We start from the raw sequence: 25,821 nt of genomic DNA on the forward strand, positions 1-25,821 counted from the left end.
TTAATTATGTTCAAGATAGAAACACGAAATTATTTTGTACAAATTTGTAAATAAAACAACCACCCATTTTCTTTTTTTTTCAGTATTCCAAAAAAAAAGTAGAGGTGGCTGCTCAACTTGAATGAGATGGATGCCTTCCTCAAACCAAGATCCAAAGTGCGCGAGCCAAAATCACGTGCGGTGTTGCAAGATTTAACATTGCTTTATTATTGACTTACTTCACTTGAACATGATATGAACAATTTAATATACCCTCTCTGCATATCATGTAGTATCTACACTATATAGTTACGCTTAACTTTAAAGCATGATGCAATTGTGTTAAATACATAAATGCTTACATAAATCCAAGAGATGGGCAATCCCTTTTTTCAGTCTGAGGGAGCACTTGGCAACAGGAGGAAGGAAAAACTCCCTTTTAACAGGAAGAAACCTCTGACAAGCTGTTCTCTGATTCATCCACTAGAGTGTGAATGTTATATAGAAAGCATGCATAGGGAAAATAAAGCGCTTGTATGAATGGGTGTCAATGAGCAGTTTGAATGCTCAGGTAGAGCAGAAAAAAAATTATTAAAAAAAAAAGTGATAGTTACAGTTATGTGATAAGAGCAGCTGTTCTTTTCATGCATTTATCAAACACACTCCGTATTCATTCACAGTGCAGCTCGGAAAAAAGTAATGTAGTGAATTTAGTAACTTCCTCGAGAAAGAATTATCAGCTGATTACCCTTTCCGTTTCCATCTTCAGTCTGAAATTGCCTTCACTATCTTATTTCCACGGGGAGGGGAGGCGTTCATTTTCTCCATCTAATGACTAGAGGTCAATACATCTTCTTCAGCCTCACATCATCTAAAGTTAACACTGATGCACAGCAATGTCAGCATGCCGGGGTTTAAGAATTCAGCGGTGCACAGTGAAACAGTTGAGCAGAGGTTTGTTTCCATATTTGCGCAGTAGTCATGCGTGAACGCATCACAAACAAGTGAGCGCGAGTCTGCGGGCCACAACACTTAAAAATGCTTCACAGCAGCTCCACAGTGTCAGTGCCACGCATGGCGGTGATTAGCTGACCATCAGCCCCCTGTAGCACTCAGTATACACAGTCTTCGGCCTAGAAGTCACTCCATTATGTGGAGTGATTCAAATGTTTGGATCCATGCAAGCAGCATCTCCATTAGACGTTTCCTGTATTTACTTGCAAAGCTTGTACAATTAAAAGAAACTGCTATCATTGTTCCCACAAAACAGATTCTGTTCATGGATATTTATGATGATTCATGAGCGGGGGGTTGACTTTGACGGTGGGAAACCATGCAGTCAGATTTTATTTTATTTTATGTTTTTTTAATGTTTTATTTCATTATTATAATTTACAATAGATTTTTTCTTTTTTTACCTTGGCGCTCATCAGTTATAAATTTATGAGTTTAAGTCAGAAGATAGTCAGAGATCACAAATTTGGCAGGTTTTATCATGGTGTATTCATAAAGTAGTTAAGTATTGGCAAAATCTATATGTTTTTTTAATATGAAAGAGCGCATTTGGTAAACCTCACGATAAATGCAGGTAGGTTCAGTAAGATTTAAGAGATGCTAATACCAACAAAAATAATTTGATGCTGTTTATTTTCTCAGTTAATCAGTGAATTGTTAAGTGTAAACTCTCTACTTCCCGGAGGTGTTAGAGGCAGACAGTCCAGAATGCACATTAAGACCAATAAACAAAAGGTACAAATCCTCACTGTTCTCATCTGCGTGGTTGAAGCTCCGATTATTAGCAATAACTGCAGAAATTCACTGTGTTCTAAGGGGAAATAAACTCATGCAAACATAATGCACTGTGTAACAAGAAGAAAAACAGCAGATACGACCGCTGTCAGTAACCAAATCATGAGGAAGGGCACAGTCAATTTTCTAAATGCCACTAAATTCCTTGAATGAACATCCCATTCACTGAAAGCAGAAACAAACACACACACAGAGGCACTTCTTCTCTGATTTCCAGGCTCCGCTCTGGCTTTTATAATCATTGAGAGGAACGGAAGGCTGATGCAGATGCAAAGTGTTTGCAGGCAGAGAGCCCTGGCACTCTGCTCGCTGTGCTTTATTGTGCGCTCGCTGTCACATACAGGTCTTCATTAGGAGCGTCGAGAGACTTGGCGAGGGGGCTTTTGTGCGCGTGAATCACTGAGGTTTATGTGTCTTTTTGCACCACTAATATGCCACTATGTCAGATGGAGTCTGCTTTAGTGCAAGCCTTTATGGGGGCAAATTGGTGGCGAATAGGACAGCGGAGCACTTTAACAGCACTCACCTTCTTCTCACCCCTTTTAACTTATTAACTTATATTAACTCATTTTAACCTGTCAACTGCGCTGCGTGTGTATCCCCAAATAAATCACAGCGGTGCGTGCAAAAGAGTGTATCTCAGTGCAAAATGTGTTTACCCCTGTGTGAAGACACACACAATCAAGCCTTTTTTAAAAACACCCACCCACACACCTCCCCCACCACCTCCCCCACTACCCCCTAGTCACTACTAAAGCAGCCAATCTCCATTTTGACTGCGTGATCACTTTTTAATGCACTTGAGTGGTTTTTAAAGTGCAATAAAATGCTAATTAAAGGCTAGTGGCGGGGGTTTTTTCTCTTAAAGCCTGACCATAAATGTGTTTTCTTTTTGTGCACGCTTTCACTGTAACAAGGGGGAACTACAAGCATGAGTCAATTGTTAAAAGCACCTGCAAGACGGCCCTCGGTGAGCTGTGCTTCTTTTGAAAGAATAAGAAAATAGAAGGTGAAGAACGTCGCCTTTGAAAGAATTAGCAAGTGGCCGGGCTTTCTTTTTCATTTGAAGGGTGGGTAAACTAGAGCATAGGCCTTTAAACCTCAAGTATGTTCCACATTTTCTTTTAAGAAAATCATATTAAAATGTTCAGTTCAGATGAGAAACTGCAACTATTTTTATTGGCAGATTTCACAATGAATCTTATTCAGTTTTCTCACCCAGTTAAAACAAATTCTGTTGTATAACAATTATAAATGATGAAAACAAGCGATTATGTACCTACATATGAGCCAATTTGAATACGAAATTCAGAAGAAAATCTGAAGCCATATTGAATTCTTGTTTCATTTTGTTGGAACGTTAGAAATTTAACAGCCAGAAAAAAAAATCATCATGTTTTTAAGAATTCAATGTTCGGCAAATTGCAGCCTGAATGATATCTGAGCAAACATCACCTGTTGAAATGTTCGCAGTATTGATAGAAATCAAACTGGATGGTCACGTGGAGATTTCTGGAGATTTTGAGAGAGAAAAAAACTCATTGTGAAAAATGGGATTCACTGTGATTTCTTTTTTCTTTTTAAAAAACAAATTGGAACGTACTCTTATTTGTCCACTTCTTTAGATACATCTGTTCAACAGCTTGTGAATGCAAACATTTACTCAGCCAAACATATGAAAGAAACCCAGTGCAGTTAGGTATTTAGGTATGATCAAGACGAGGTGCTGATCTTCAAACCGAGCTTCAGAATGAGGAAGAAAAGTGATTTAAGTAACGTTGAACATGTCGTGTTGAATTGCTGATCTACTGGGATTTTCCCAATTGCACACCAGTTCTCTGGGAGAAAGACCCTTGTTGATGTAAGAGGTCAGAAAAGAATATACAGACTGCATCAACCTGATGGGAAAGCAACAGTAGCTTAAACAGCCACTCGTTACAACCTGAACACATAGCAACTGAAGCAGAGGAGCTACAGCATCAGAAGCCCACACTGAGTGCAAGTTAGACCAGTGGTCCCCAATCCCCGGGCCATGGACCGGTACCAGTCCATGAGTTGTTTGGTGCCGGGCCACGAGAGTTGAGGCTTGGGTGTGAAATGTATGGTTTTAAGGGTTTTTATCGTTAAATATTTATCATTTTTATTGTTAACTCAGTTTCCCCAGGTCTTTTACCGTGTGTTATGAATAAATCTTCTTTTTTTGGGTACCGCTACTGGTTTTATTTTGTTGTATTTATCCGCAACACCTCAAAGGCTGGTCTGTGAACATATTGTTGGACATAAACTGGTCCATGGCAAAAGAAAAGGTTGGGGACCGCTGAGTTAGACGGTAAGCTAAGAGCATGAAACTGAAACTACAATTTGCACAGCCTCATCAAAATTGGATGATAGAAGATTGTAAAAACAGTGCCTGGTATGATGAGTGCTAATTTCTGCTGCAACGTTTGGACTGTAGGATCAGAATTTGATATAAACAGCATGAAAGCTTGCATCCATCGTGTCTTATATCAAAGGGTCAGGCTGGTGGTAGTATAACTGTGTGGGGGATATTGTCTTGGTGCACTTTGGGCCCCTTAGTACCAACTGAGCATTGCTAAAACACCCAAGCCTTCCTGAGAATTGTTGCTGACTACTCCCAGTCCTTGTCAAAACAGTGTGCCCATCCTCTGATGGGTAGGAATCTTTCAACACCGTGTAACAAAACTCAGATCATCTCAGACATGATAATGTACACAAACGGCTTCCACAGTCACCAGATCTCAATCCAACAGAGCAGCTTTGGGATACGGTAGAACAGGAGACGGCTGACCAAACTGTGGTCAAGCGGGCAGCGAATACTCTTTTTACTAAGATTAAGGCACTTTTTTTATTTTTGAAACATCTAAAAGACAAGCACAAACCGATATATGTATTCTACTTTGTATTTTATTTTCACTAAAAAAGTAAAAATATATTAGTATAGAAAATACCTGTTAACTGTTATCACACATTTCATTTATAGCGTCACTTATGAAATACCATGTAAGTACTTTTTCAGACTACATCAGTGACATCTTTAAAAGCATATTTCAGCAAGTAACCTATCAGAAACCCTTCGCTCCTCATCTCCTCTGGACTGTAGATCGATAAATGTGGGAAACCAAAAAAGAAAGTGAAAAATCAAATCAGCAGAGCTGAATGTGTCTGTCCTCATAATGAGCCTCTGATTGAACATTTCACTGGGCAAACATGTAGTCATTAGTCTCTGTGCTCCAAGGAAGCATTTAAAAGAAACTTCAGTAGGAGAAAAAAAAAATCAAATTACAATACAGGAGTCACAGGAATAGCTGTGAAGCATCAATTTAAGCATAATCACCACAATTACTGCTCCCATGGGTCTACTGAAGTTACACTGTGATTGTTTTCAGGGAAGAAGAAGAAAGAAAACGTCTTTGCGAAGATATGACACCTATTCCTCAGATGTCACACATCTTCTCGTTGCTGTGCGGGTCTGTGTTTTAAGTGCATTCAGCTCATCAAGGGAGCATAATTTTGTGTTTCCAGAGGATTAACTGCATTAGCGTGTTGTGAAATGATCAGTTGCTGTTTATGCACTGCAGACTTTTACCAATCAGCCTGAGAAACAAATCAAATACGCGTGCATATGTGTGTGTTTCATGAGATAGTTTAAAGGGTCAGTTCAAGGAAATTACAGACATCGTTTTGTTTAAATTAACTTTTTATGGCAACTTAAATGAAATCTAAGGAAAGAATTGTGTTGTAAATACATGTGAAAAGTGAAAATATATGCTGTCTGGAAAATAACACTTCCAAAGTGAACAGCGTAGTAAAAATGGGAGTTTTTGACTGAGTTTAAGGAGATTTTCTAAATGTGTTTGCTAAAGTGAAAAGAAACATATCCAGGCATCAATTTAACCACCCAGAATATTTTTTCACTTCCACAGCAGTCTAGCCCACTGGGCATAAATTAATCTGCCAGGCCTGAGCATTTTTTTAAGCTTTGTTTTGTTTGTATCCTATCAGTCTTCTGTCACCCTTAATTGTTTTTACACATCTAACAACAGCTTGTGGTAAGTCAATCTATAAAATATGGCCTTAGCGATCAAACCACATTTATGTCATCTAAATCTGAGAAAGGAGCAAATCTACTCTGCTTAAAGTTCTTAGCTTAACGTTTTTGAGGTAATGTGACTCTTCTGGGACTCCAGTAACTTTCCTTTTGTATCTCATACTAGGTCTTGGTCCAGCCCCTCAGTTCACTTCCTCGCCCCTTCTTTTAAGTCAGCTCTCTTTCACGAAGCTTGGGTAATAATTGTGGTTATAAAGCTTAGGAATGTCTGGCCATTCTTTGTGTCAGAAAGCAGAATTATTAAAGCTAAACTCATGGGCTAACAGCATTAAAGGCACAGTAGGTGATTTTTTTTTTTTTTTTTGAGGTTATACAATAGAAACGTGGGTAAGATCAACATCACCATCCCACTTAATTGTGTTTTAAGGTTTGTGGTTACAGATCGGTTTAAGTTCCTTTTAATTCAAAGTTTAAAAATACCTCTTTAAACTATATATGACCATTTAACATTTGTACGTGTATATTTTTATCATCTCTTTCTCATTCTGCCTCTCTCCTCCCTCATTTCCACTTCATCCTCTTCCTCCACACCTCAGGCCTCATCTCCTGAATTAAAGTCAGGTCACGATATTGTGACAGTTATTTATTGACAGCAGATCAGGCACGCTATCCTCCTGTCTTAAACAACAACAGCTGGTTATGAGCTAACATTATATCATCTAATTTTAGGCTCGAGTTTCTTTCCCTCTGATAAACATTTTGATTACATTCTTCTCACATTGTATGAGTTTATTTGCTAACTGTCTTTGAAGTGGATCCATTTCAAAGAAAGTTTCACTAATAGTAGCTAACAGCAGCAAAAATAGCTACATTTTATGTTTGAAAAATTCAGGATAACCTAAACAACTCACCTCAGTATCACTGTCGATGATGATCATTGTCAATGATCATGACAATGAGTCACTTACTGACTCATCGCCTCATATCCAACTCCTTTCACAAAGTTTTATAGCCTCTTCCACAGCGAATAGACGTGGACACCAGCTGAGGTAAACAGAGGACTCAGCTCAGACTCACTACAGTACAGTATAGGGTCTACCTTACAACATAAAGCACCTTGAGGTGACTGTTGTTGTGATTGGGCCCTGTATAGTTTTAAGAGTCTCAAGAGTTGGGAGTTCGCCTTGTAATCGGAAGGTTGCCGGTTCGAGCCCCGGCTTGGACAGTCTCGGTCGTTGTGTCCTTGGGCAAGACACTTCACCCACTGGTGGTGGTCAGAGAGCCCGGTGGCGCCAGTGTCCAGCAGCCTTGCCTCTGTCAGTGCGCCCCAGGGTGGCTGTGGCTACAATGTAGCTGCCATCACCATTGTGTGAGTGTGTGTGAACGGGTGGATGACTGAGTGTGTAAAGCGCTTTGGGGTCCTTAGGGACTAGTGAAGCGCTATACAAATACAGGCCTTTTACCATGTATTAAAAAACTGAATAGATGAACGAGTTGTTTGTCCTACAGCAGCCACCATAGCCAGGATTATGCACTTAAATTGGGATGGGTCAGGAAACAGAACTTAGCCGACTGCCATCTGCAATCTACTGACATCTAGTGGTGAGATTTTGCACACTGTACCTTTAAGGATAATAACGGCAATAACTGAAAAATCGAAACAAAATGTGAGGTTCTTTACAAGAAGTGTCACCTTTATTTTTGACATAATGTACTTTCCTGAAACATTTTTTACTTTCAGAACTTTAAGTCTTATGTGATATTATTTGTTGTAGGCCACACGTGAGCCAAACATGGCCTGAGGGCTGGAATCAGCCAATGGGCGATCTCAATCAGCTTCTTAAAAGGAAAAAGATAAATAAATATTGGGGGAAAATATCTTAATGAATATCTCAAATCTGACTGTAGGCATTCCCCTATTCTTTTTCTAACCATTGATAATGTATTGCATTGATAACGTTAACCTGCTATAACAACAACTGAACCCTCGGAAACATGAAGCTGTTGTGCAACCCTGATTTTTTTCCCCCCATATAGATTACTCAACAAGGGTAAACGTGACACCAGAAATGTCTGAGGGACTTGGCCTGGACATTAAATAGTCTCTAATCTGCCATTACCTTGGTACAAAGTCTGTGTGAAGTCTGATCACCCATGTGAGATGAGCACAGGTAGTAGTCCGGTTAATTCACAGCAAGCGAGGGGTCACCATGTGTTTTGTAGCCTCCACGCTGTGCCCGGACAACTCCCCCACTTAAACCAAAGAATTTTCAGTAGTAAGAACATAGCTGAAGCACACCTGTCGTGTGCATCAGATGAAGAAGGCCAACAGTCTCTAATCGGATTCTCCCGACACTGTCCGGGGCTCATGTGTGCAAACCACAGATAGTTAAAGAGATGGAGGCAGCTGCTGTGAAGTCCTATTTTAAAACCTCAAGATGAGTGTTTCTAGAGACAGGAAGTGACTAGCAACAGGCAGATCTTATTATGAAACCCACACTTACTAGCTATTAACTTATCAATCGCAAGCCATTAGCGAGTAAGCTAATGACTTGGATAATATACATATATTATTATGTGTGTGTGCACATTTAACTCCAATGCCTGACCAAGCGCTTAAAATGTTGCGTAAGGGATAGTTCTTCCAAACCACTTACACTACTACTCATAGTACTGGTTATGGCGTTGTTTATGATGATGATGATAATGGTGATAATAGTGACTATGATGGTAATGAAGACAGCACTGATGATGATAGCAAAGATTATGGCAATGGGTGATGTTGGTGATAATGATTGTGGTGGTGACAATAATGGTGAACAGGATGGCAATAGTGAGAATCATTGTGGTTCTAATGATGTCATTAAAAACCCATTAAAAACCAGTGGGTCATAGCTGTAGAAGTCCCAGTTACGGCTAGTATACAGTATGAATATGTTACCATCACTTTATAATACATCCGTGCTGTTAGAGCTCAGCCTTCACCCGTGGACGAGAGGGGATATGAAAAGTGTTGGATAACTATAATTCACAACATGACCTTTATTGGTTTTTGTAAGAGTGGAAGAGAGCACACCAGAAAAGATAACTGAACAGTAAAGACTTCCAAAGGGTTATAAAGCGAGAGAGCTCATGTGTTGTCTGTGAATGGCTTTTTAGGTACTGATAAATCAAATAAGTGGCAGACGATGATAAAGAAAGAGCTGCTAAGAGTACTATTTGCTTTGTTTGAGTCTGTATGAGAAGCTGACATGTTGATTAAACAAATGTAAATGTAATTTTATTGTTATGACAGAACTAAAACTCGAAATGTAGCGAAGGAATAATTTGGACTGCCACTGCCATCTTTGCTTATGCGTGCTGTATCTTTGTCTGCACTATCCGTGGCTCCTTGTCAGATGAACGAGGGGTTGATCAGACTGCACAGGCTAATGAGAAGTCGCTCTCGGTGGTAAGGTCAGACAGGCGTTTCCCGAGCCGGGCTCTTCTTTTTCTCTGCGCCATCGTTCCCTTCATCTCACTCTGCTCTGTTCAAACAGAGGCTGTGATAAGACCAAGTGAACAGGCCCATCATGTCACTGTGCTGCAGCCCAGTGAGGGGAACCGAATCAAGCTGTCACCGTGCAGGAGTGTTGAGGGAGAGGTGAAGGGGAAGAGAGGTAGCCGCCTGTTCTCCCATTCCCTCCACAGAGCCCATTATAGCAGGTGCCAACACTGGGAGACGCATGCACACACACTCTCACACTCACACACACAGTGTTGTTTCCATTACTTCAGAGCACATGGCACTGACTTACATTCATCTTCTAGAAACTTATCCAACCTTACACCAAGTCTTCACCCTGAAAATGTAATGTTTTATGTTATGACGACTTGATTTTGTCAGCCCAAGTGAGGTTGTACAATGAAAATAAAGGTAATTCTATTCTGCTATATTACCATGTCTGCTTTAGTTTAGCTTGTTAGCATTCTTTCTTCAAAGTTATATGATTGAAATCTAGCAGGCGATGAGCTACTAGCACAGAGTAGCACAGACCCATTTTTTAATCTCAGTGTCAGCATCTTAGCCTCTGTCATGTGTTGTTTTTTTTTTCTACATTTTATTTACCCTAAAAAGTTACCTTATTTTGGTGAGAAGGTGAAATGCTAATGCTATCATTAGTAAGCTTAGCTAGCAAGTCACACTCATTAGGGAACTAGGGACTCAGTAGGGAACACGCACACACAGATATCAGATAATTAGTGATGACATACTAAAGCTTTACTCACTAAAGCTGAAGCACAAACTTTTTAAATGTCTGCAGTTCACAGCAGGTCATGTTCCCACACAATTACTATACATATGCTTTGTTTTGTTTTGTTTTTTTTGTTCCAGAATATGAATTAAAAATGCTAAAGAAAATCTTTAATGATGCTTGAAGTTGAGCATTTGAACATCTGAATCTGTTGGGATCAACGCGCTTTAGGAGCCAGCCTCAGTTGGCCAATAGATGAGCTTTGGATTTCGAGGTTGCTGGGAGGTGTAACATGATCACTAGTCTCTACTTCAGTCGCATATTGATTGATAGAAAATCCAGTGCAGTGGTGCTCTTTTCCTTAGTATTTGCTTTATGGCCACATGCTAAGGAAAATAAAGTTGCTTATTGAAAGTAAGATGATCACCACAGTTAATGTGTCTGTACAAGATTTCATAGCTATTTATCCGATATCAATCATCCTTGTGTTTACATTAACCTCTGATGATTTGACATGTGATCAGTCCAGTTACTTAAAAATGTCCATATACAACCTATTGACAGCATAATGACATTTTTCTTCACAATATCAGTTATCCTGCACCTGGCCTATATGTAGGGGCCTTCGGCTCTGCTCTAGTATCTGTGAGTCTTATATTGTTGTTATGCTGAGGTTTCCAAAGTGATTCTGTTTGCACAGCTATAAAAAGACAATAAACCAGAGCCAGCTAAGCTTCCATTAATTAAATGCACATTATGAAGTTGAAGTCAGACAAAAGTCATCTATTCATCACCAGGATGTTAAACGAGTTATTTCCTTAGCTGGAAATAATTTTAAAAATTAAATTAATAAACGAAAGATGAATTAGTCTCTTTCTAAGGGATTATTTAAGTCAGCAAGCGCTGATGTAAGGCTCTAATGTTTATTCAAACCTTTCCACCATTTGCTGCTCTCTTCTTCCGTTTATGCTCATCATCGTACGATAATACACCAACATATTAACGCCAACGTCACCTACACGATCAGGAGTTCAGCAACTAGATTTGACACCCGTTTATATTTTAGGCCGCTGAAGGTTCTTTTCTATCACACATTATGACATTATGACATGTTACCAACCAGGTATTCGTGGCTTCTGACTACAGTCGCAATACTGTGACATGGACATGGGCTATTTACTTAAAATAACCTCAGGATTTGTACTCTAGTGTTTTCAGACTGACCCTAAATCACAAAATTATAATAATATTCTTTAATATTCAATATTGTTTTGTTTGTTTAAGATCCCAGTCATTTAAACTCTATTAAACCCTTTATTACAGGCTTGGCTGCTCAGTCTGTAGCCACCGCTAGCTGCTTTCTAGGCTTCAACATCAGCTAATCTGACCCTCTCGGTCATGTTGATGGTGTTAGTGATTTCTGAAGCTTTAAAAAAAACAGTTACCTGATAATTGTTTGGTTACGGTTTATTTTATTCATATGTTCCATATATTCCACATATTTCATCCTATATGCACTAATTATCAGGTATCTCTATCTGGTAAAACCACTTGCCAAGCTTGCTAGTGCTAGCTTGTTCGTTTGCACCCCACTCTCTCATCCAAATATGGTTGCTTCTGGTTCTGAAATGGTGGAGGAGCTACCTGCTCACTTTGTTACTCTGAGAAGAAAATTGTAATTTGAGCATCACCTGTGTGTTATGATGATTGTTTATTTAAATGGTCCATATGGTTGTGAATATCTTGCCAATGGAGGCTAGTCATTAGCAAGGACAGGTACACGTTTAAAGGGTTAGGTGCTTGACTTACTGAATGAGTGGATGATTCTGTCCTCATTTAACACCTCTAGTTTACCAGCTAAGTCACTCACTATCTCAGATATAGATATCCTCATTCAGCCTCTGACGAATCCGATTTTTACACACACAATGAAATTGTAACTTAAACGAGTCTTCTTTTAGGCAGAAATCTGGGCTGATTGTGTCAGAGCCAGTCACATAGACACAATCATATAATCACCAACAAGTTGCCCAACCCACTGCTTCCTGTGGGCCTCATTTGAAAGAAAGTCTTTCTTTTTGTGTGAAAACTTGTAAAGCATGCAAGTATTTTTGGAAACCTTCTCTGTGTGGATCTGTATGATGAAATGCAAGGTGTGTGTGTCTGGCAGGCCTGACACAGTGTGTGTGTGTAATGGGAACAGCTGGCTCAGGGAATGAGTACAGAGGGAGAGGTGATGGATGCGAGTGGAGCTCCTGTGACAGATGAGCTAACAGGTGTTCACCACAGCCCTCAGAGAGACGCTATTTATGAGCCGGAAAAGACAGCCAGACGCAAAAGCACACTCCGCCACCGGCGGCCTCAGTGCTCAAACACATCACGTACATCTGCACAACTTTACTCAACAATGAGCGACACGGCAGAACTGCCTTCAGACGGCACAGAGGTTTTAGTTTGCAAGAAGCAGCTTTGCTCAACAGTCAAGTTGAAGCCTTTTCATGGCTGTACATACACAAAGTCCTCATGCATCTTGCTGCAAAAATTACCATAAAACATTTTTTATGGTGCACCTAATCTTGCACCTTACTTTTACTTTTCTCAGTTTGCAACTAAGCTACAACTAAATTTGGTGTTCTTCTCATGTTTATACTGACTCTGCTTCCACATATAATGCACTCTCTTTTAAAAGTGAATGACCTTAGCTTGTAGGAGGGCAGTGATTCAAGAGGAATCAACCTCTTTAGTTTAAAACAAGTGCAAACAAATAGGGGCTTTTGCAAACATTACCAGCCTCAGCCTGCCAATTAGAGCTCAATTTTTGTTTCAGCCACATTCTGTTAAATGACTAGACTGCATGACACAGCTTAGTTTTAATAAAGTCACATTTTTATTGTTGAGATGTAGCAGTACAGATAAAAAACACTCTTGGACATCCGAGTCTGATGTTTGGTTTTCTTGATAATGTCAGGCACTGTAACAAATGTGATTTGGTAACGTTTCAAGGCTAGAATGTAAAACTAAATCAGTGTTTGGTGTCACGGTATTCATACAGTTTTATGATTTGACATTGTGTTTGTGGGTCAAAATGCCACAGAGCATCCCCCCCTCTCGCCTGTTATTGGTGGCAAAGAAGTCGAATGAAACATCGCAGAGGCACAGACATGTTGGCACTGTGAGTGGAGCGGTGATGCAGTTCTTCCCCCCAAATGTATGTACAGATGTTGGTACATTATCATGCTTCATCAAACCATAAACAGCATGAGATTTAAGTAATTACTGCCGAGGAAAATGGCCAGTTAGTCGGATATTTTTACCATGGAGTTGTGTCTGGAAATACTTAAACACAACGACAGCAAGTTCAGTTTAATTCTAATTTATTCTAACTTCCATGAGGCTTCTAAAGATTTAAGATTTCAATTATTCTCGTGTTTGAAGATATTCTGTTTCCAAACACATAGGCCACAGAAATAAACACTGAATAGCATTTTTCAGTTGTTTACACTTCATTCTTTGTGAACACTTCTCGCTATGGTTCTTCTGCATTTTGGTGAAATCTTCAATTAAGCGTCGCCCCCGTTTATTTTTTATTACAGCGAGATGAAAAGAGGGGAGGATCCTACGCCTGGGCGAGGGCTTGTTTGAGGTCTTGGAGCAGCATGGAGGCCATGACGCTCTTTTCTGTGTTGATGGTAAGCAGCGCTCCCGAGGACTCGCTCAGTTCTAGAGACACCAAGACCAGAGCTCTGCTGCTGACTGTCTGCCCAGCAAACCTGCAGGAGAGGAGGAACACTTGGATCAGTTTCAAACAACCAAAGAAGAAACCAGGAACTGAAGTGCAAGGCTGAAAGTGGGACCTTAAAAGGCACATATGGGTCATACTATGAGCGACTGTTTAATTCTATACCACCGATAAATAAAAATTTATATAATTTTTATGATTACTGATCTTATTTGATGACCATCTTTGAGCCTGTCCAGTGTAGAGCTGATAAAAACAGATAAACCAGGCGAATGACATTGCCCCCCATAAGTAAACAAAGATATTAAGCCAATACTGCAATAAAAAAATGCAGATTCAGCTGATCGCTGACCCCAGCGCTGACATTTTTGTCTGCTTGATTAGTTTGTCATTTCATACCCGATAACTTTAAAGTCTTTCAAACATTAATCACACCATCTGAACATTTGTCTGCAAAAAACTGAAACAGAAACATTAGCACAGATGTCGGCAAGTATCTTTTTAAAAATGTTATTGTGATATCAGCTCATATATCTATTAATCTCTACTGTACGCACAAAAACAACAACTTTACTAACATTTTACCCCTTCAGATCCACATAAACACTGATAAATGATAAATGATAATTGCATTGTTTCCCCAAACTCATAAATCTTTGCAATGGAAGCTTCTCTAACATCTCACACCTTGTAATTACCCTAAATTAGGCAATGAGACAAAAGAGGAAAACGATGTGACAGGAAATACAGAGAGCAATGCAACAGACAGTTCATTAGGGAGGAGACACGCCCTGCAGTCAGTCAAACTCAATTTCTCCTGTTTTTATGGACTCCTGTCTGTGAGTGTGTGGGAGCCCTGAGACCAGTATGGGGGACGCTCCGTCCAACCAACTCCCTGTGGGCAGTGAGGAGAATTCTCAGCCTCCCGTTTCCTTGGATACCATCCCCTGTAGACTGGGGGCATATCTGTGCACACATGGTCCCCATTGAGAGGGCTAACAAGAGGCAGACAGGGGCTATGACCCAGTGTGACCCTCTTTGAGGGTGCCGGGCTCCCTCTCCTGCCCCCCTTTGGCCCTCTGCATCTCTGAGCCTCACGTGGCTAACTCTCAGCCATCTGCCTCCATTTAGCACTACATCGCGCAACAAAGACCCCCCGTGGCAGCCCGCTTAGGCCTGACAAACAGCCCACAAAGAGCTCCACTTAGGCCTGACTAAAGCCTGTGAAGAGCCCCCACAGGATGGCCCGTGAACAGGCGCCGTCACAGAGGGTGCGTGGTGGGAGCGACTAGCACATCCACCAATTAGCGCGCACACGTTAAAGATGGGAAGGGGGGTGGGGGGCACATGCGTACACAATGAAGCCCAGTGTGTCTGTGGTGTGTCTCTGGGGATGCTGCTAAATTACCATAAACAGAGAAGAGGGAGTTTATCAGGGAGCTCTCAGGGAGGAGAGAGAGAGTCCTCCTCAGGCTTAATTAAAATATTAGCCACTTCAGCAGGAAACAGCAGCCATTCATGAAGAGGATGAATTTCTCTCTTGCAAAAGTACCAACCTCTTTTGCCCCGCTCTTATTTCTTTAAATAATTCCGGGCATGTGTATTCATCTAGGTTTCCAGCTGTGTGCAGGATGTGTCTGCAGCTGCACTGCATTCCAATCAAAACAACAAAATCCTACTTGTGCTAAGGAAATGTTTTCTTCTTTTTTCACCGGAGAATCACGAACAAATCTAAACATAAACGCTTGTCCCTTGCCCTGTTCCCTAACCCTCCCTCCCCCCACTGTCAAACAGCCTAAGGTGTCTATGTGGTCCCTGTGGCTTTGCTAATAGATTTAGGATATAAATCTTTTATTTACTCCGACAGTTAACACTACCCCGAGGCTGCTTTTATTTCGTCTCAGGAGACGCTGCCATGGGCTTTTGTTCACGTGTGGTAATAAGAGCGACTGAAAGAAACATGATTGGGTTTGATTTCTGAGCGTATTTGCTTTGAATACTCTCACTTTGCCGTCTGTAGCTGTGTGCAGGTGCAAAAAACAAAACAAACAACAAAACCCCCCCCCCATAAACATCAGACAATCTCTGCGCGTTTTTAAGGACTAAAAGGGGGAAAGATTAAGGTCAAGCGCGCCTTAAATGGGTCATTGGTATTCTCCTGCACTCTTCACATATCGGGCTAAACACTGGATTAATTGCAGTGTATGGAAAGAAAAGCAAAGCATAACCCCTGGACTTAGAGCAGGTGGATTGGCATCGATCGGCAGGGCTGCGGCTAAGCATCACTCTCCAATTATCTGTGATTCTCCTCAGTGCAGAGAGCCTGTGTGTGCCATCTGCCTCCCCTCCACCCCGTCACTGGAAACACAACGTCGGCTTCACCTTTACATTCAGCCTCACGCGGAGAAGACAGCGAAGGCCCAGAGGATACGGCTCGGCACGCAAGAATGGATTAAGTACACACTCCTCACCCGCATCTCAACTAAACATGCAACCATGTTTGATTAAAGAAAAAAAACAAAAAACAAAACAAAAACCATCATGTATGTTTTCACCAAAATCAGAAAGGCTGAAGCTGACTGTGTGGAGACTACAGCTGGATGCTAGAGCCATGCTGGTTCTTGGCCAGGTGGACAAGTGTCCTTCAACTGAGTGGTCAGTGAGGCCAGACCAGAGCTGAACACAAGCGAGCAGACTCAACCGCGGCCAGGCAGATGGCCAAAGCTATTAGCCCCGGTTAGAACCAGGAACCCTCCGCGCATCTCCAGAGCTAAGCCATACAGACAAACTGCAGCACTGCACTCAAAGGGCAGAGGGACAGACAGACAGCAGAGGACAAACACAGACCAGAACAAGAAGATAAAAGATAAAATAAACCTGCCACAGAGGACATTTGTGTAATTAGGCTGGTTTTAAACAGAGACAACTTCAGTGAAATAGAGGAAAATCCAGTGTTTAGACAAAAAAAATAATAATATCAAATTGTAAAGTAAAGAGAATGAACAGCTTATAAATCAAGCGCCTGAGGTTTTTATTTATTTATTTATTTTTTGCTTTTCAAAATTAGCCTCTAACAGGAGGGATTGGCAATGCATGCAAAATTCGATCAAATTTGCTTTCAAACGGACTGAAAAATAGAGCACATTTATTCTATTCCGCCTGTTTAGACATAAACAAGAACAGCGTTTTCTACATTTGCTTTCCTGCTTGATTTATTGCCATCCTCCTTTCCAGCAATCAATTTTTGTGTTTCAGTGGCATCCCCACCCCTCCACCTCCGCTCAGCCTTCACGCCTGTTTGGGAAAAGCAGTGCTGCACCCTGCTGATAAACAAGGGGAATGCAGGGATGTAGATGGGAGGCGGGGGGGTTGGGAGGAGGCAGGCTGTTACTTTGTTAAAAAGCACCTGTGCCGACTAGAGCGCTGTGATCTATAACACAAAGCCTCATGAGCAAGAAGTGTGTGTTGTGAACTGTATCATTCTTGGGCTTCATATTGAAATCCCATCCATTATTTCTACATTAAAGCCCAAGTCTCACTCTGCAAAGGGGAGATTCCTGTGTGATCTTACCAAGATTAGAGAGTCCTTTCTCCAGGGAGATCAGAGCAGAAAAACAGGGCCTGGATTGGAGGTCACCTCACATACCACATTTAATGCAGAGTGACCTCTACAATAAGCTCTCAGTGGGTGTATCCGATCTGATCGATCACTCGGCTTTGTGTGTGTGGGTTGGGGTGTTATTCAGGGGGGAAACAGTAACACACAAATACCACAAGTAAAATGATCACCAGTGCTCAAACACGGTGCTAATATTATGCTTTTTTTTTTTCACTGCAGATTCTGAAATATAAAGATTTATTGCTTTACACTGCTTCATGCACTGATCTGTCACAACATTAAAACCACCGTCTAATGTTGGGTAAGTCACATCCACATGGTCTCCCAGCAGGACACTGGACTGTAACAAGACTGCAAATGCTTTTCACTTTACCAGGCTCCATGATATATTTAGGGGTGGGTTTTGATTATCGATTTATTGATTAAAATCGATTCTAGCTTGGATAACGTGATATTGATTCATTAAAATCCTGAATCAATTTTTTAATATAAATTTATTTTGCCTGAGATGCCAGAATCTCAGGTTAAAACTCACAAAATTTCAACAACCACCAAACAGCTAAAACAGTAAATGAGAGCAGGAACACGGATCCTGCACAAAGACGTAAACACAAAGCTCGGACCTGCCGACGGATCAGAATCAGTGAGATGTCGCCTTTCTCACCCGACGGCACGGACACGGTCGGGGCTGAAAGACGACAGCTCGCCGATTCTGATGTTTCGGCGGGTCTGCGCTTTGTGTTCACGCCCCTTTTGCGCTGATTCTGAAGCTGTAGGTTTTCTCTCTCTCCAAACAATATTGACTGAACCAGCAGCAAAAGAAGATCCAAACTACGCTTCACATAAACATCGTCATGAATTCTTTCTTATTTTTGTTGTTTTGCTTCCATCACGATAAAAATCACACTTCATGCACAGCTCTCTCTCTCAGTGTACTTCAAGAACAGTTTCCTGTCTAAAAATCTGTTTTCTGCATTATTCTCTTGCTTATTATGCACAAGTCTACCGTTGTTTACAGCGCTGCCGGCCGCTGTTTTTTCCTTTTACTTACTTCTGAAAAGAAAGCCTAATTTCTGCTGTTCAATAGGCTTCTGAACAAAATTAAACTTAAAAAAAACATTTATGCAAAACGCTTAGCTGCATCTCTAATAAAACCTCTGTAACTTTGCTCTGCTTCACTTCAGCAGCATCAGGTAATGTTCATATGTTGGTTAATGGTTTTCTTTCGTTTTTGATCTACTGCAGAATATTTTTATAAAATCCCAGGCCAGGAAAATCACCTTCATGTTTTTCTGTGTTTTATCCTCAGCTACTTTGACACAAAGGCATCTGCTGTGATGCTCACACCTTTGATAAAGTTTCACAAGCTTCAGCTCTCTTTTTATAGATACAAAAATATGGAAATGTGCTGATGCATGATCTGAATTATAATATTTTTGACTGTCTGAGGCAAAATTTCCCCGATTCAAATCGAATCGAATCGAATCGTCGATCAAATCGATTCGGGACCTTGTGAATCGTAATTGAATAGATTCTAGAAATCAGTGACCAGCCCTAGATATATTTGACTGTTTGGGGGATTCAGAAGAAATGCTGGACTTCTGATGGGCGAGTTTCACTACTTTATACAAACTGTTTCAACAGATTAATTAGCTTAGGGTTCAGTATCTTGCCCAGAAATAGTTGGGGATCAAACTACAGACCTTCTCTTTAGCAGACAACCCGCTCTACCTCCGAAACCACAGGGTTGGGAAATGATGATTAAAAGCAGTCTGCTGACATTGTTAAAGAAAGACACATCTGCAAACTTCAGACTGCTCATTGTCTGGCCGACCAAACAAAATATCTACATCTGAATAGCCAAAAGCAGCACTTTTGTGCTTTTCAAAACTATTTTCATAATTAACCTTAAAACTGTATGTTAAGTCTGTATTGAAAAAAAATCACTTTTGCAGCTCAGGAGCAGCTCAGGAGGAAAAGAGAAGTTCAGCAGTCCACTTCCTGAGCTCCTCCATCCTGTGTGTTACTGAACCATAAACTGTCCCAACACATTCATCAGTGGGGTCAGCAGGTAGAGCAGGTCATCTGCTAATTGAAAGGTTGGTGGTTCAATTCCTGGCTGCTCCAGTCTGCATGAAAAAGTATCCTGAACCCTGAGCGTTCATTGGAAAGAGGCATGTTGTATAAAACCCTTAGAATGCTCAAGTAGAGTCGAAAAGCACTACAGAACCAGTCCATTTCTGTGTGTGTGTGTGTGTGTGTGTGTGTGTGTGTGTGTGTGTGTGTGTGTGTGTGTGATTAGACTAGACAAGCACATTTAGCATTACTCTTGCCAAATCACTTTATGATTATTATATGTTTTCCATTTTATTAGGTTACCACATATAACCACCTCTTACAGATCACGCTGTCAAAGATGTCAGTTATGTTTGAGGAGACTGTCAGAGAGGAACACCACCTTCTCCATCAGACAGACCTCCATGGGAAGCAAGTGCGGAAGAGGTGGTCACCGTATGGACAGCAGCAGACCATATGGAAGAGCGTCTTTATCACTAGAAGGGTACGGGGTAATGCTGGGACGCTGTCCTCTTCTTCAGCAGTCACAAATGCAGCAGGGAGATTGATAGCGGGGAGTCATTTGAGCTATCGGTTATTCTGAATGAAGTATGGGCTTATTGGATGCACGTCTTTCCTACTGGCTAACATTGATTTCCACTCACTCTTTCAGCTCCCTGTACCCTTGTGCAAATGTGTCCCTCTTCTTCGCTTGTCCCTTATTTAGCCAGCTTCTCCAACATTTCTCCTCTATTGTGGCCTTAATCCATAAAGAAATTATCACAAGATCACTCAGAGATGAGCAGACAGAGACACGGGCCGGTATTAACAGACAGACACAGAGACCGTGAGGAGGTCGGAGCGCGGTGCAGAGGGATGGAGTGAAAGACAAAGAGGAAGTGAAAGAGAGACAGCAGCGCAGAGGGAGAGACAGATGGGGGTGCAGAGATGAATTGAAAGAGAGACGGAGCAGGAAACAGAGGGAGAGAGGGAGGTGTAATTATCTATCAGGTGTTCGGGTGTGCGTGACAGAGGAGGAAGCTCATTAGCACACTCTGTGTACACCAATTACACAGCCAGGCTTCTCAGGGCATTCCCCTGGCATGTCTATGTGAGGCTGCTGGGGACAAACAAGCACTTCCACTCAGTGACACCCACATGCACGCTGCTTAACCAAACTCGGCCTAAAATGCACCGGGCGCCCGGGAACAACTCGCAGACAGTAGTGTAAGACTACTAAATGTCTGATATGAGTCCTTATCGTTGATGTTAGCTGCACAAACATCTTTTTTTTTGGTGAGGAAAGACTTGCTCGTAAGTGTTGGTTTGTTTTTTTAGAATGCAGCATCCAGTCAAAATGTAATACTAATATTAGGGGGGAAAGGTTCATTATAATGTACTTTAACGTGATAACTCTTTTACTATTAGGTACACTTTACTTGGATCTCCTTTCACCATCTGCCTTGACGTTTACGACATTCTTCAAAGATTCAACAAGCTGCAGGAAACACTCCTCTGAGATGTGGTGGAACAACAGAACGGTAACATGGACCAAAATCTCAAAGGTGTTATTGGATTGAGATCTGGTGGCTCTGGAGCTATTTGAGTACACAAAGTGTCCAGAAAGGGATGGAGACAGCAACAACACTTGCTTCTAAGGATCCCAAAGTGTCCGAAAAAAGTAGAATTATAAGACCACCATCATCAGCCTGATCCATTGATATCAGACAGAATAAACCAACACCATCATGCTGTTTAGACCCAATTCTGAACCTGCCATCCAAGTATCGCAGCAGAAATCAAGACTCATCAGACTAGACGATGTTTTTGCAATCTTCTATCCAATTTTGGTGAGCCAATGCAAACTGTAGCTTGAGTTTCTTGTTTTTAGGTGACAGGAATGTCTTCTGATGCTGTCGCCCATCTTGCTTCAAGGCTTAATCTGTTGCACATTCAAAGATGCTGTTATGCAAAACGTTGTTAAAAAGTTTGTCACCTTTCTATAAGCTCAATCTCCTCTGACTTCTAGCACCAACCACCATTATCGCCCAGAGAACTGCTGCTCACTGGATGTAGCATTTCTCTAAACTCTAGAGCTGGTTGACTTGGATAAATCTGACACCAACCACCATACCACATTCAAAGTAACTTCAATCACCTTTCTTTCTCATTCTAATGCTCAGTTTGAAGTTCAGCAGAACATCCTGACTACATGCCTAAATGAATTGAGTTGCTGCAGTGTGCCATGTGTAATCTCAAGGCTTCAAACTGATATTCCATAATCCAGTGGGTGTCGTCACAGTGGTTCTTTTAATCTTTTATGTAACTAGTATTCTCCCTTGAAAATAAGACCTCAACAAGACTTAAGTGATGAAATAAAATCACCTTGTATTTGAAGGAATAACTACAGTTCAAGTTAACTTTGGTAAAGGACAATTAACAGTGACCCTTAAGCCAAACGCTAAAGCCATCCGAGTCTGTACTGACTTGGCACACAAACGTTATTTCACGTCTTTTTGCTAAGCTAACCAACTGTTGGTGGTAGACAACCCAAAAAACACACATCTGAAAAAAAAAAAAAAATCATAGTGCTTATATAAGAAAATCTCAAATCTATTTGCAGGTCCAATCTATAGCAAGAAAAAGAGCTTGATAATAATGGAGATGTGAATGACCTTTACCTGCTGAAGTTGTTTTGACTGGAAGGCACTTCTCCTACGTTGGCTACAGACAGGACCTGCTTGTTGATGGCTTGCCTGGATGCATTAGCTGTTGCCATGGTGATGGTTGCAGATGCTTCATTCATGCCCTGGAGCTTACCTGAGAAGATCAAAATGTTTAGCCACCAATAAAAATATAGTTCGGCATTTTTAAATCAGTAAGTGCAAAATTACACAAAAGTCCACAGTCAAGTATAGAAAAAAAAAACCACAACCCTAGCTGTGCAGTACTGTGGAATCAGGTTTCAAGATTAAAACCTCCCAATGAAATAATGCCTTCATCAATAAAGCAAAAACAGACTCCCTGGTTGGTTCATGAACACTCAGCAATGAGCAAGCAGTTTAAAAGAAAATCACTGGTGAGGTAAAAATAAAAGAGACAAATATATTAAAAACCTATTACCATAAGAATTAAACTCCACTCATTTGGTTTTAAGAATGATAAATCTGCTAGAGAGAAAATGGTCCTGAAAAGCAAGTTGTTCTTTTTAAATTCTTTTGTCTGCGTTTCAGAGGCACTCAAAGGAAAAAAAAAGCACATTGAATGAAACTTAATTAATGCAGGAGCAGCATTTAGGAGGCACTTAAGAGCACACTGATGGCTCAGATATGAGAGTACACTCTCCAGTCTCAATAGCGACAACAGCATGCACTTCTACAGGTGTTTGTATGTGCTGGAAATACTGTTAAGTGCCTCAAAGAAGCAAGCAGTGTTTTAATGACCAAGAAAGAAAAGGAAAGGAAATGCTGATTAGTGATTGACTAAATTTAACATTTGCCTGTGTGTGTGTGTGTGTGTGTGTGTGTGTGTGTGTGTGTGTGTGTGTGTGTATTTTGTATCTATCTATCAATCACAATCAGAACAACAAAGTCACAATATTGCAAACTAACCAATCAAGTCATTCATATTTCTCATTTTCTGTGAAGCTTCATTACCGATTTGTCAAAAACATCTTGCCATAGCGTGGCCTGATGGCAGTTGCAGCAGCAGAAATCTTCTAAATACAGCAAAAACCTACGGCTTCCTTCAGGTGGCTAAAATCTCTTTTGCTGTTCTGACCGTGTCTGCTCAGTTTCTGAGCCGTTCAGAGCTCCTGACTGCTTCGAGCAGTGCCTGATGCCAAATATTTTAACACCCTGACAGTACAACATCTGAAAAACTCAACTATCCTCAGTAGAGGAAAAACAGTTTAAATGGTTTCATTTGAAGGTAATACACAAAGTGAAATTTGCTGATAAGCGCAGCAAAATCTTAAATATGATCTATTAAATGTATTTGCTTCTCTCAAATTCATCAGCCAGTTTTGCTAATGTGCTTGTGAGATTATAATAATTTCAGTATATATCATGAATTGACATTTCCATCTCAAAATATGGTGATTTGATTCAATTTGGTTCAATTTGTTTGCTTCTGTGTGTTAAACACCTTGTTTCATTTCAGCTAACAGAACGGAAAAACAAGACACACTTTTACTTCGTTCGACAATAATCTTTGAGTCACACAGTAATTCACCTTGCTCCTTGCAGAAGTCTTGTTCTGTCATGGTGCTGACCATTAACAACTCTCCTACAGCAGGCTGGATGGACACACTGAACTGGTCCTCCTTGGTGCTGAGGAAGGATAAACACACACATACCACAGTAGCAAATGATTTATTTACAGAAGAAAAAGCAAAAACAGATTCTTACAAAGAAATAAGCAAAAATGCCCCCCCCCCCCCCCCCAAAAAAACCAAACAAACAAAAAACCAAACAAACAAAAACACTTTACTGCTTTTTTGCTGCATAATTTAAGACATCTGTGCACTTTTGTGTATGTATGCTCGGTTTGTGTATGAAATGTTTCTCTGATCATCTTGTAAACCATGCTGGGTGAATGGCATTTTGGGCCACATTGATCCCCCCGTCCGCCCAATCTCAAACTGATTTTCTGATAAGGTTATTGATCGGCTGCACAGCGGTGCCAATGGCATTCAGCAGGTTGATTGGGCTAGGGCTGATTACTGGAGGAATAATTGTTATTCCAGTGAACCAGGATCAATTGTGCCTGATGTCTCACCTGGGAGTGCTGGCACAGAGAAAGGTAGGAAAAGGAGAATTAACAAAGAACACAAAGAGAGGAAAAAGGAACATAAGAGAAAATGACATGTAAGGGTGCTGCGATGATGAACAGGAGCAGAAAAAAGGTGGTGAGGAAGATGTACAACTGAAGGTCTTTGGGGTGGGGGTGGGGGGGAACCACACCTGACTGAATATGAGTGGATGTCAGGCTGTCTTACCACAACTGGAAGTTGGCTGCTTGTGTCGAGTCACTGAAGTCAATACCCATGGATACCGTCACCGAGGCCCCTGGCTCCAACCGCTCTGAGAGTGGAAAAGAGGGGAGGGAAGACAAGAGGAGCAAAGGAATCAGTGAGTGACAAGGGCACAGTGTGCAGTGTGGGGAAGGTGGAGAGAAGGGAGGTGGGGGCAGCAGCAGAGTGGAACAGACAGGCATCCACACCACTTGTGTTTTCTACTTCACAAAGCAAGGCCACCGTGTGTGAGAAATCTATCCTTCAATCTCATTCCACACACCTCAGCCTCAGCTACAAAAAACAAAAAACATGAAGGACTAGCATATTTCCAAAACAACAGGCTTGTCAAAGGGAGCACAGAGAGAGAGACAGAAGTGAAGCAAAGCCAAAAATGCTGAAGAGTGAATCTGGACAGCTGAATGCTAGAGGTGATGGAGGAAGAGGAGGAGTGGGAGGTTAACGATGAGAAGAACACAGAGAGACAGAAACATCCTGCACGCCTCCCTACTCGGCCTGCGTTTCTCTCTCTGTGGAGCAGGCCCGTTTACTGTACAACTCTTTCCACAGATAGAAGAGGAGGAGGAAGTGGAAACCCAGTGAAAAACAGAGCCGTCATGGACGCCCTCCAATCCAGCCTTCTGTGATGGGCTCTAAATCAAGTAAAGTGTTTGCTTTGTCTTTAGGGTCTTTGAGTCTGTACACAAATAAATAAGCAATGTGCACTATTAGCTAGAGCTGGGAGATAGAACGATAACGATATGTATTGCGAAATAACTTTTTCTCGATAGAAAAGTTAAACTATTGCGATAGGCCTCATCTCTCGTCCTCTTAAAACAAAAAAAAAGAAAAAAAAGAAGTAGAAGAAGAAGAAGAACAGCCAATCCAAATTAAATAGTGCAGAGCCGAACCAATCACAGCCGCAGCGTCACGTCACGTGATTTTGTTACGTACAGCACAAGTGCCAAGCCGCACATGTGTATTTGTTTGGTAAGCAGCCAGCCGCCGTGCCGCCCGGGTAATGGAGGAAATGAGTGTGCTGACTAGAGAAAAATCAACCGAGAGCGTGACCGAAGGTTACCGAAGAGAAAACAGATGATGGTTCCAACGCCGGAGAGATTGTTGAACGGAAGAGCCATAGAAGTTCCGTAGTGTGAAGGTATTTCTGCTATTTCAAGTCTGACAAAAAACAGAGTAGCGCGCACTGTAAATTGTGCCGAAAGCAAGTCTGGAAATGCAATAAAGCGGTGCATGCTCAATCTCTGACTGGAAGCGCTAATTCGTCATTCGGCTTTTGTCAGA

At 41.2% G+C, this 25,821-nt stretch overlaps 2 protein-coding genes across 6 annotated transcripts in view; one reads left to right on the top strand and one right to left on the bottom strand.

Moving 5' to 3' along the window:
- Nucleotides 1-13,755, top strand: part of LOC309711616 (uncharacterized protein) — a 47,250-nt gene extending 33,495 nt beyond the window's left edge. For 3 of the 4 annotated variants that reach the window (XR_014278038.1, XR_014278039.1, XM_082542033.1), the window contains 2 exons: nt 9,397-9,562; nt 13,686-13,755. Coding sequence is in view for 1 of the 4 variants with exons in the window: in XM_082542033.1 (XP_082398159.1) it covers nt 9,397-9,405 (9 nt within the window). In the remaining 3 variants the exon portion in view is untranslated. The remainder of the gene's footprint in view (nt 1-9,396; nt 9,563-13,685) is intronic. The other variant, XR_014278040.1, reaches the window with a different exon arrangement.
- The window catches only part of ap3b1a (adaptor related protein complex 3 subunit beta 1a), a 60,033-nt gene continuing 47,168 nt past the window's right edge, over nt 12,957-25,821 (bottom strand). For both annotated transcript variants that reach the window (XM_082542020.1, XM_082542019.1), the window contains exons 24-27: nt 24,505-24,589; nt 23,739-23,836; nt 22,187-22,325; nt 12,957-13,862 (exon numbers count right to left, since the gene is read on the bottom strand). In XM_082542020.1, coding sequence (XP_082398146.1) covers nt 13,709-13,862; nt 22,187-22,325; nt 23,739-23,836; nt 24,505-24,589 — 476 coding nt within the window. In that variant the 3' untranslated portion in view covers nt 12,957-13,708. The remainder of the gene's footprint in view (nt 13,863-22,186; nt 22,326-23,738; nt 23,837-24,504; nt 24,590-25,821) is intronic.

The sequence above is a fragment of the Aulonocara stuartgranti genome, assembly GCF_965226115.1.
Source record: "Aulonocara stuartgranti genome assembly, chromosome: 7".
NCBI classification, from domain to species: domain Eukaryota; kingdom Metazoa; phylum Chordata; class Actinopteri; order Cichliformes; family Cichlidae; genus Aulonocara; species Aulonocara stuartgranti.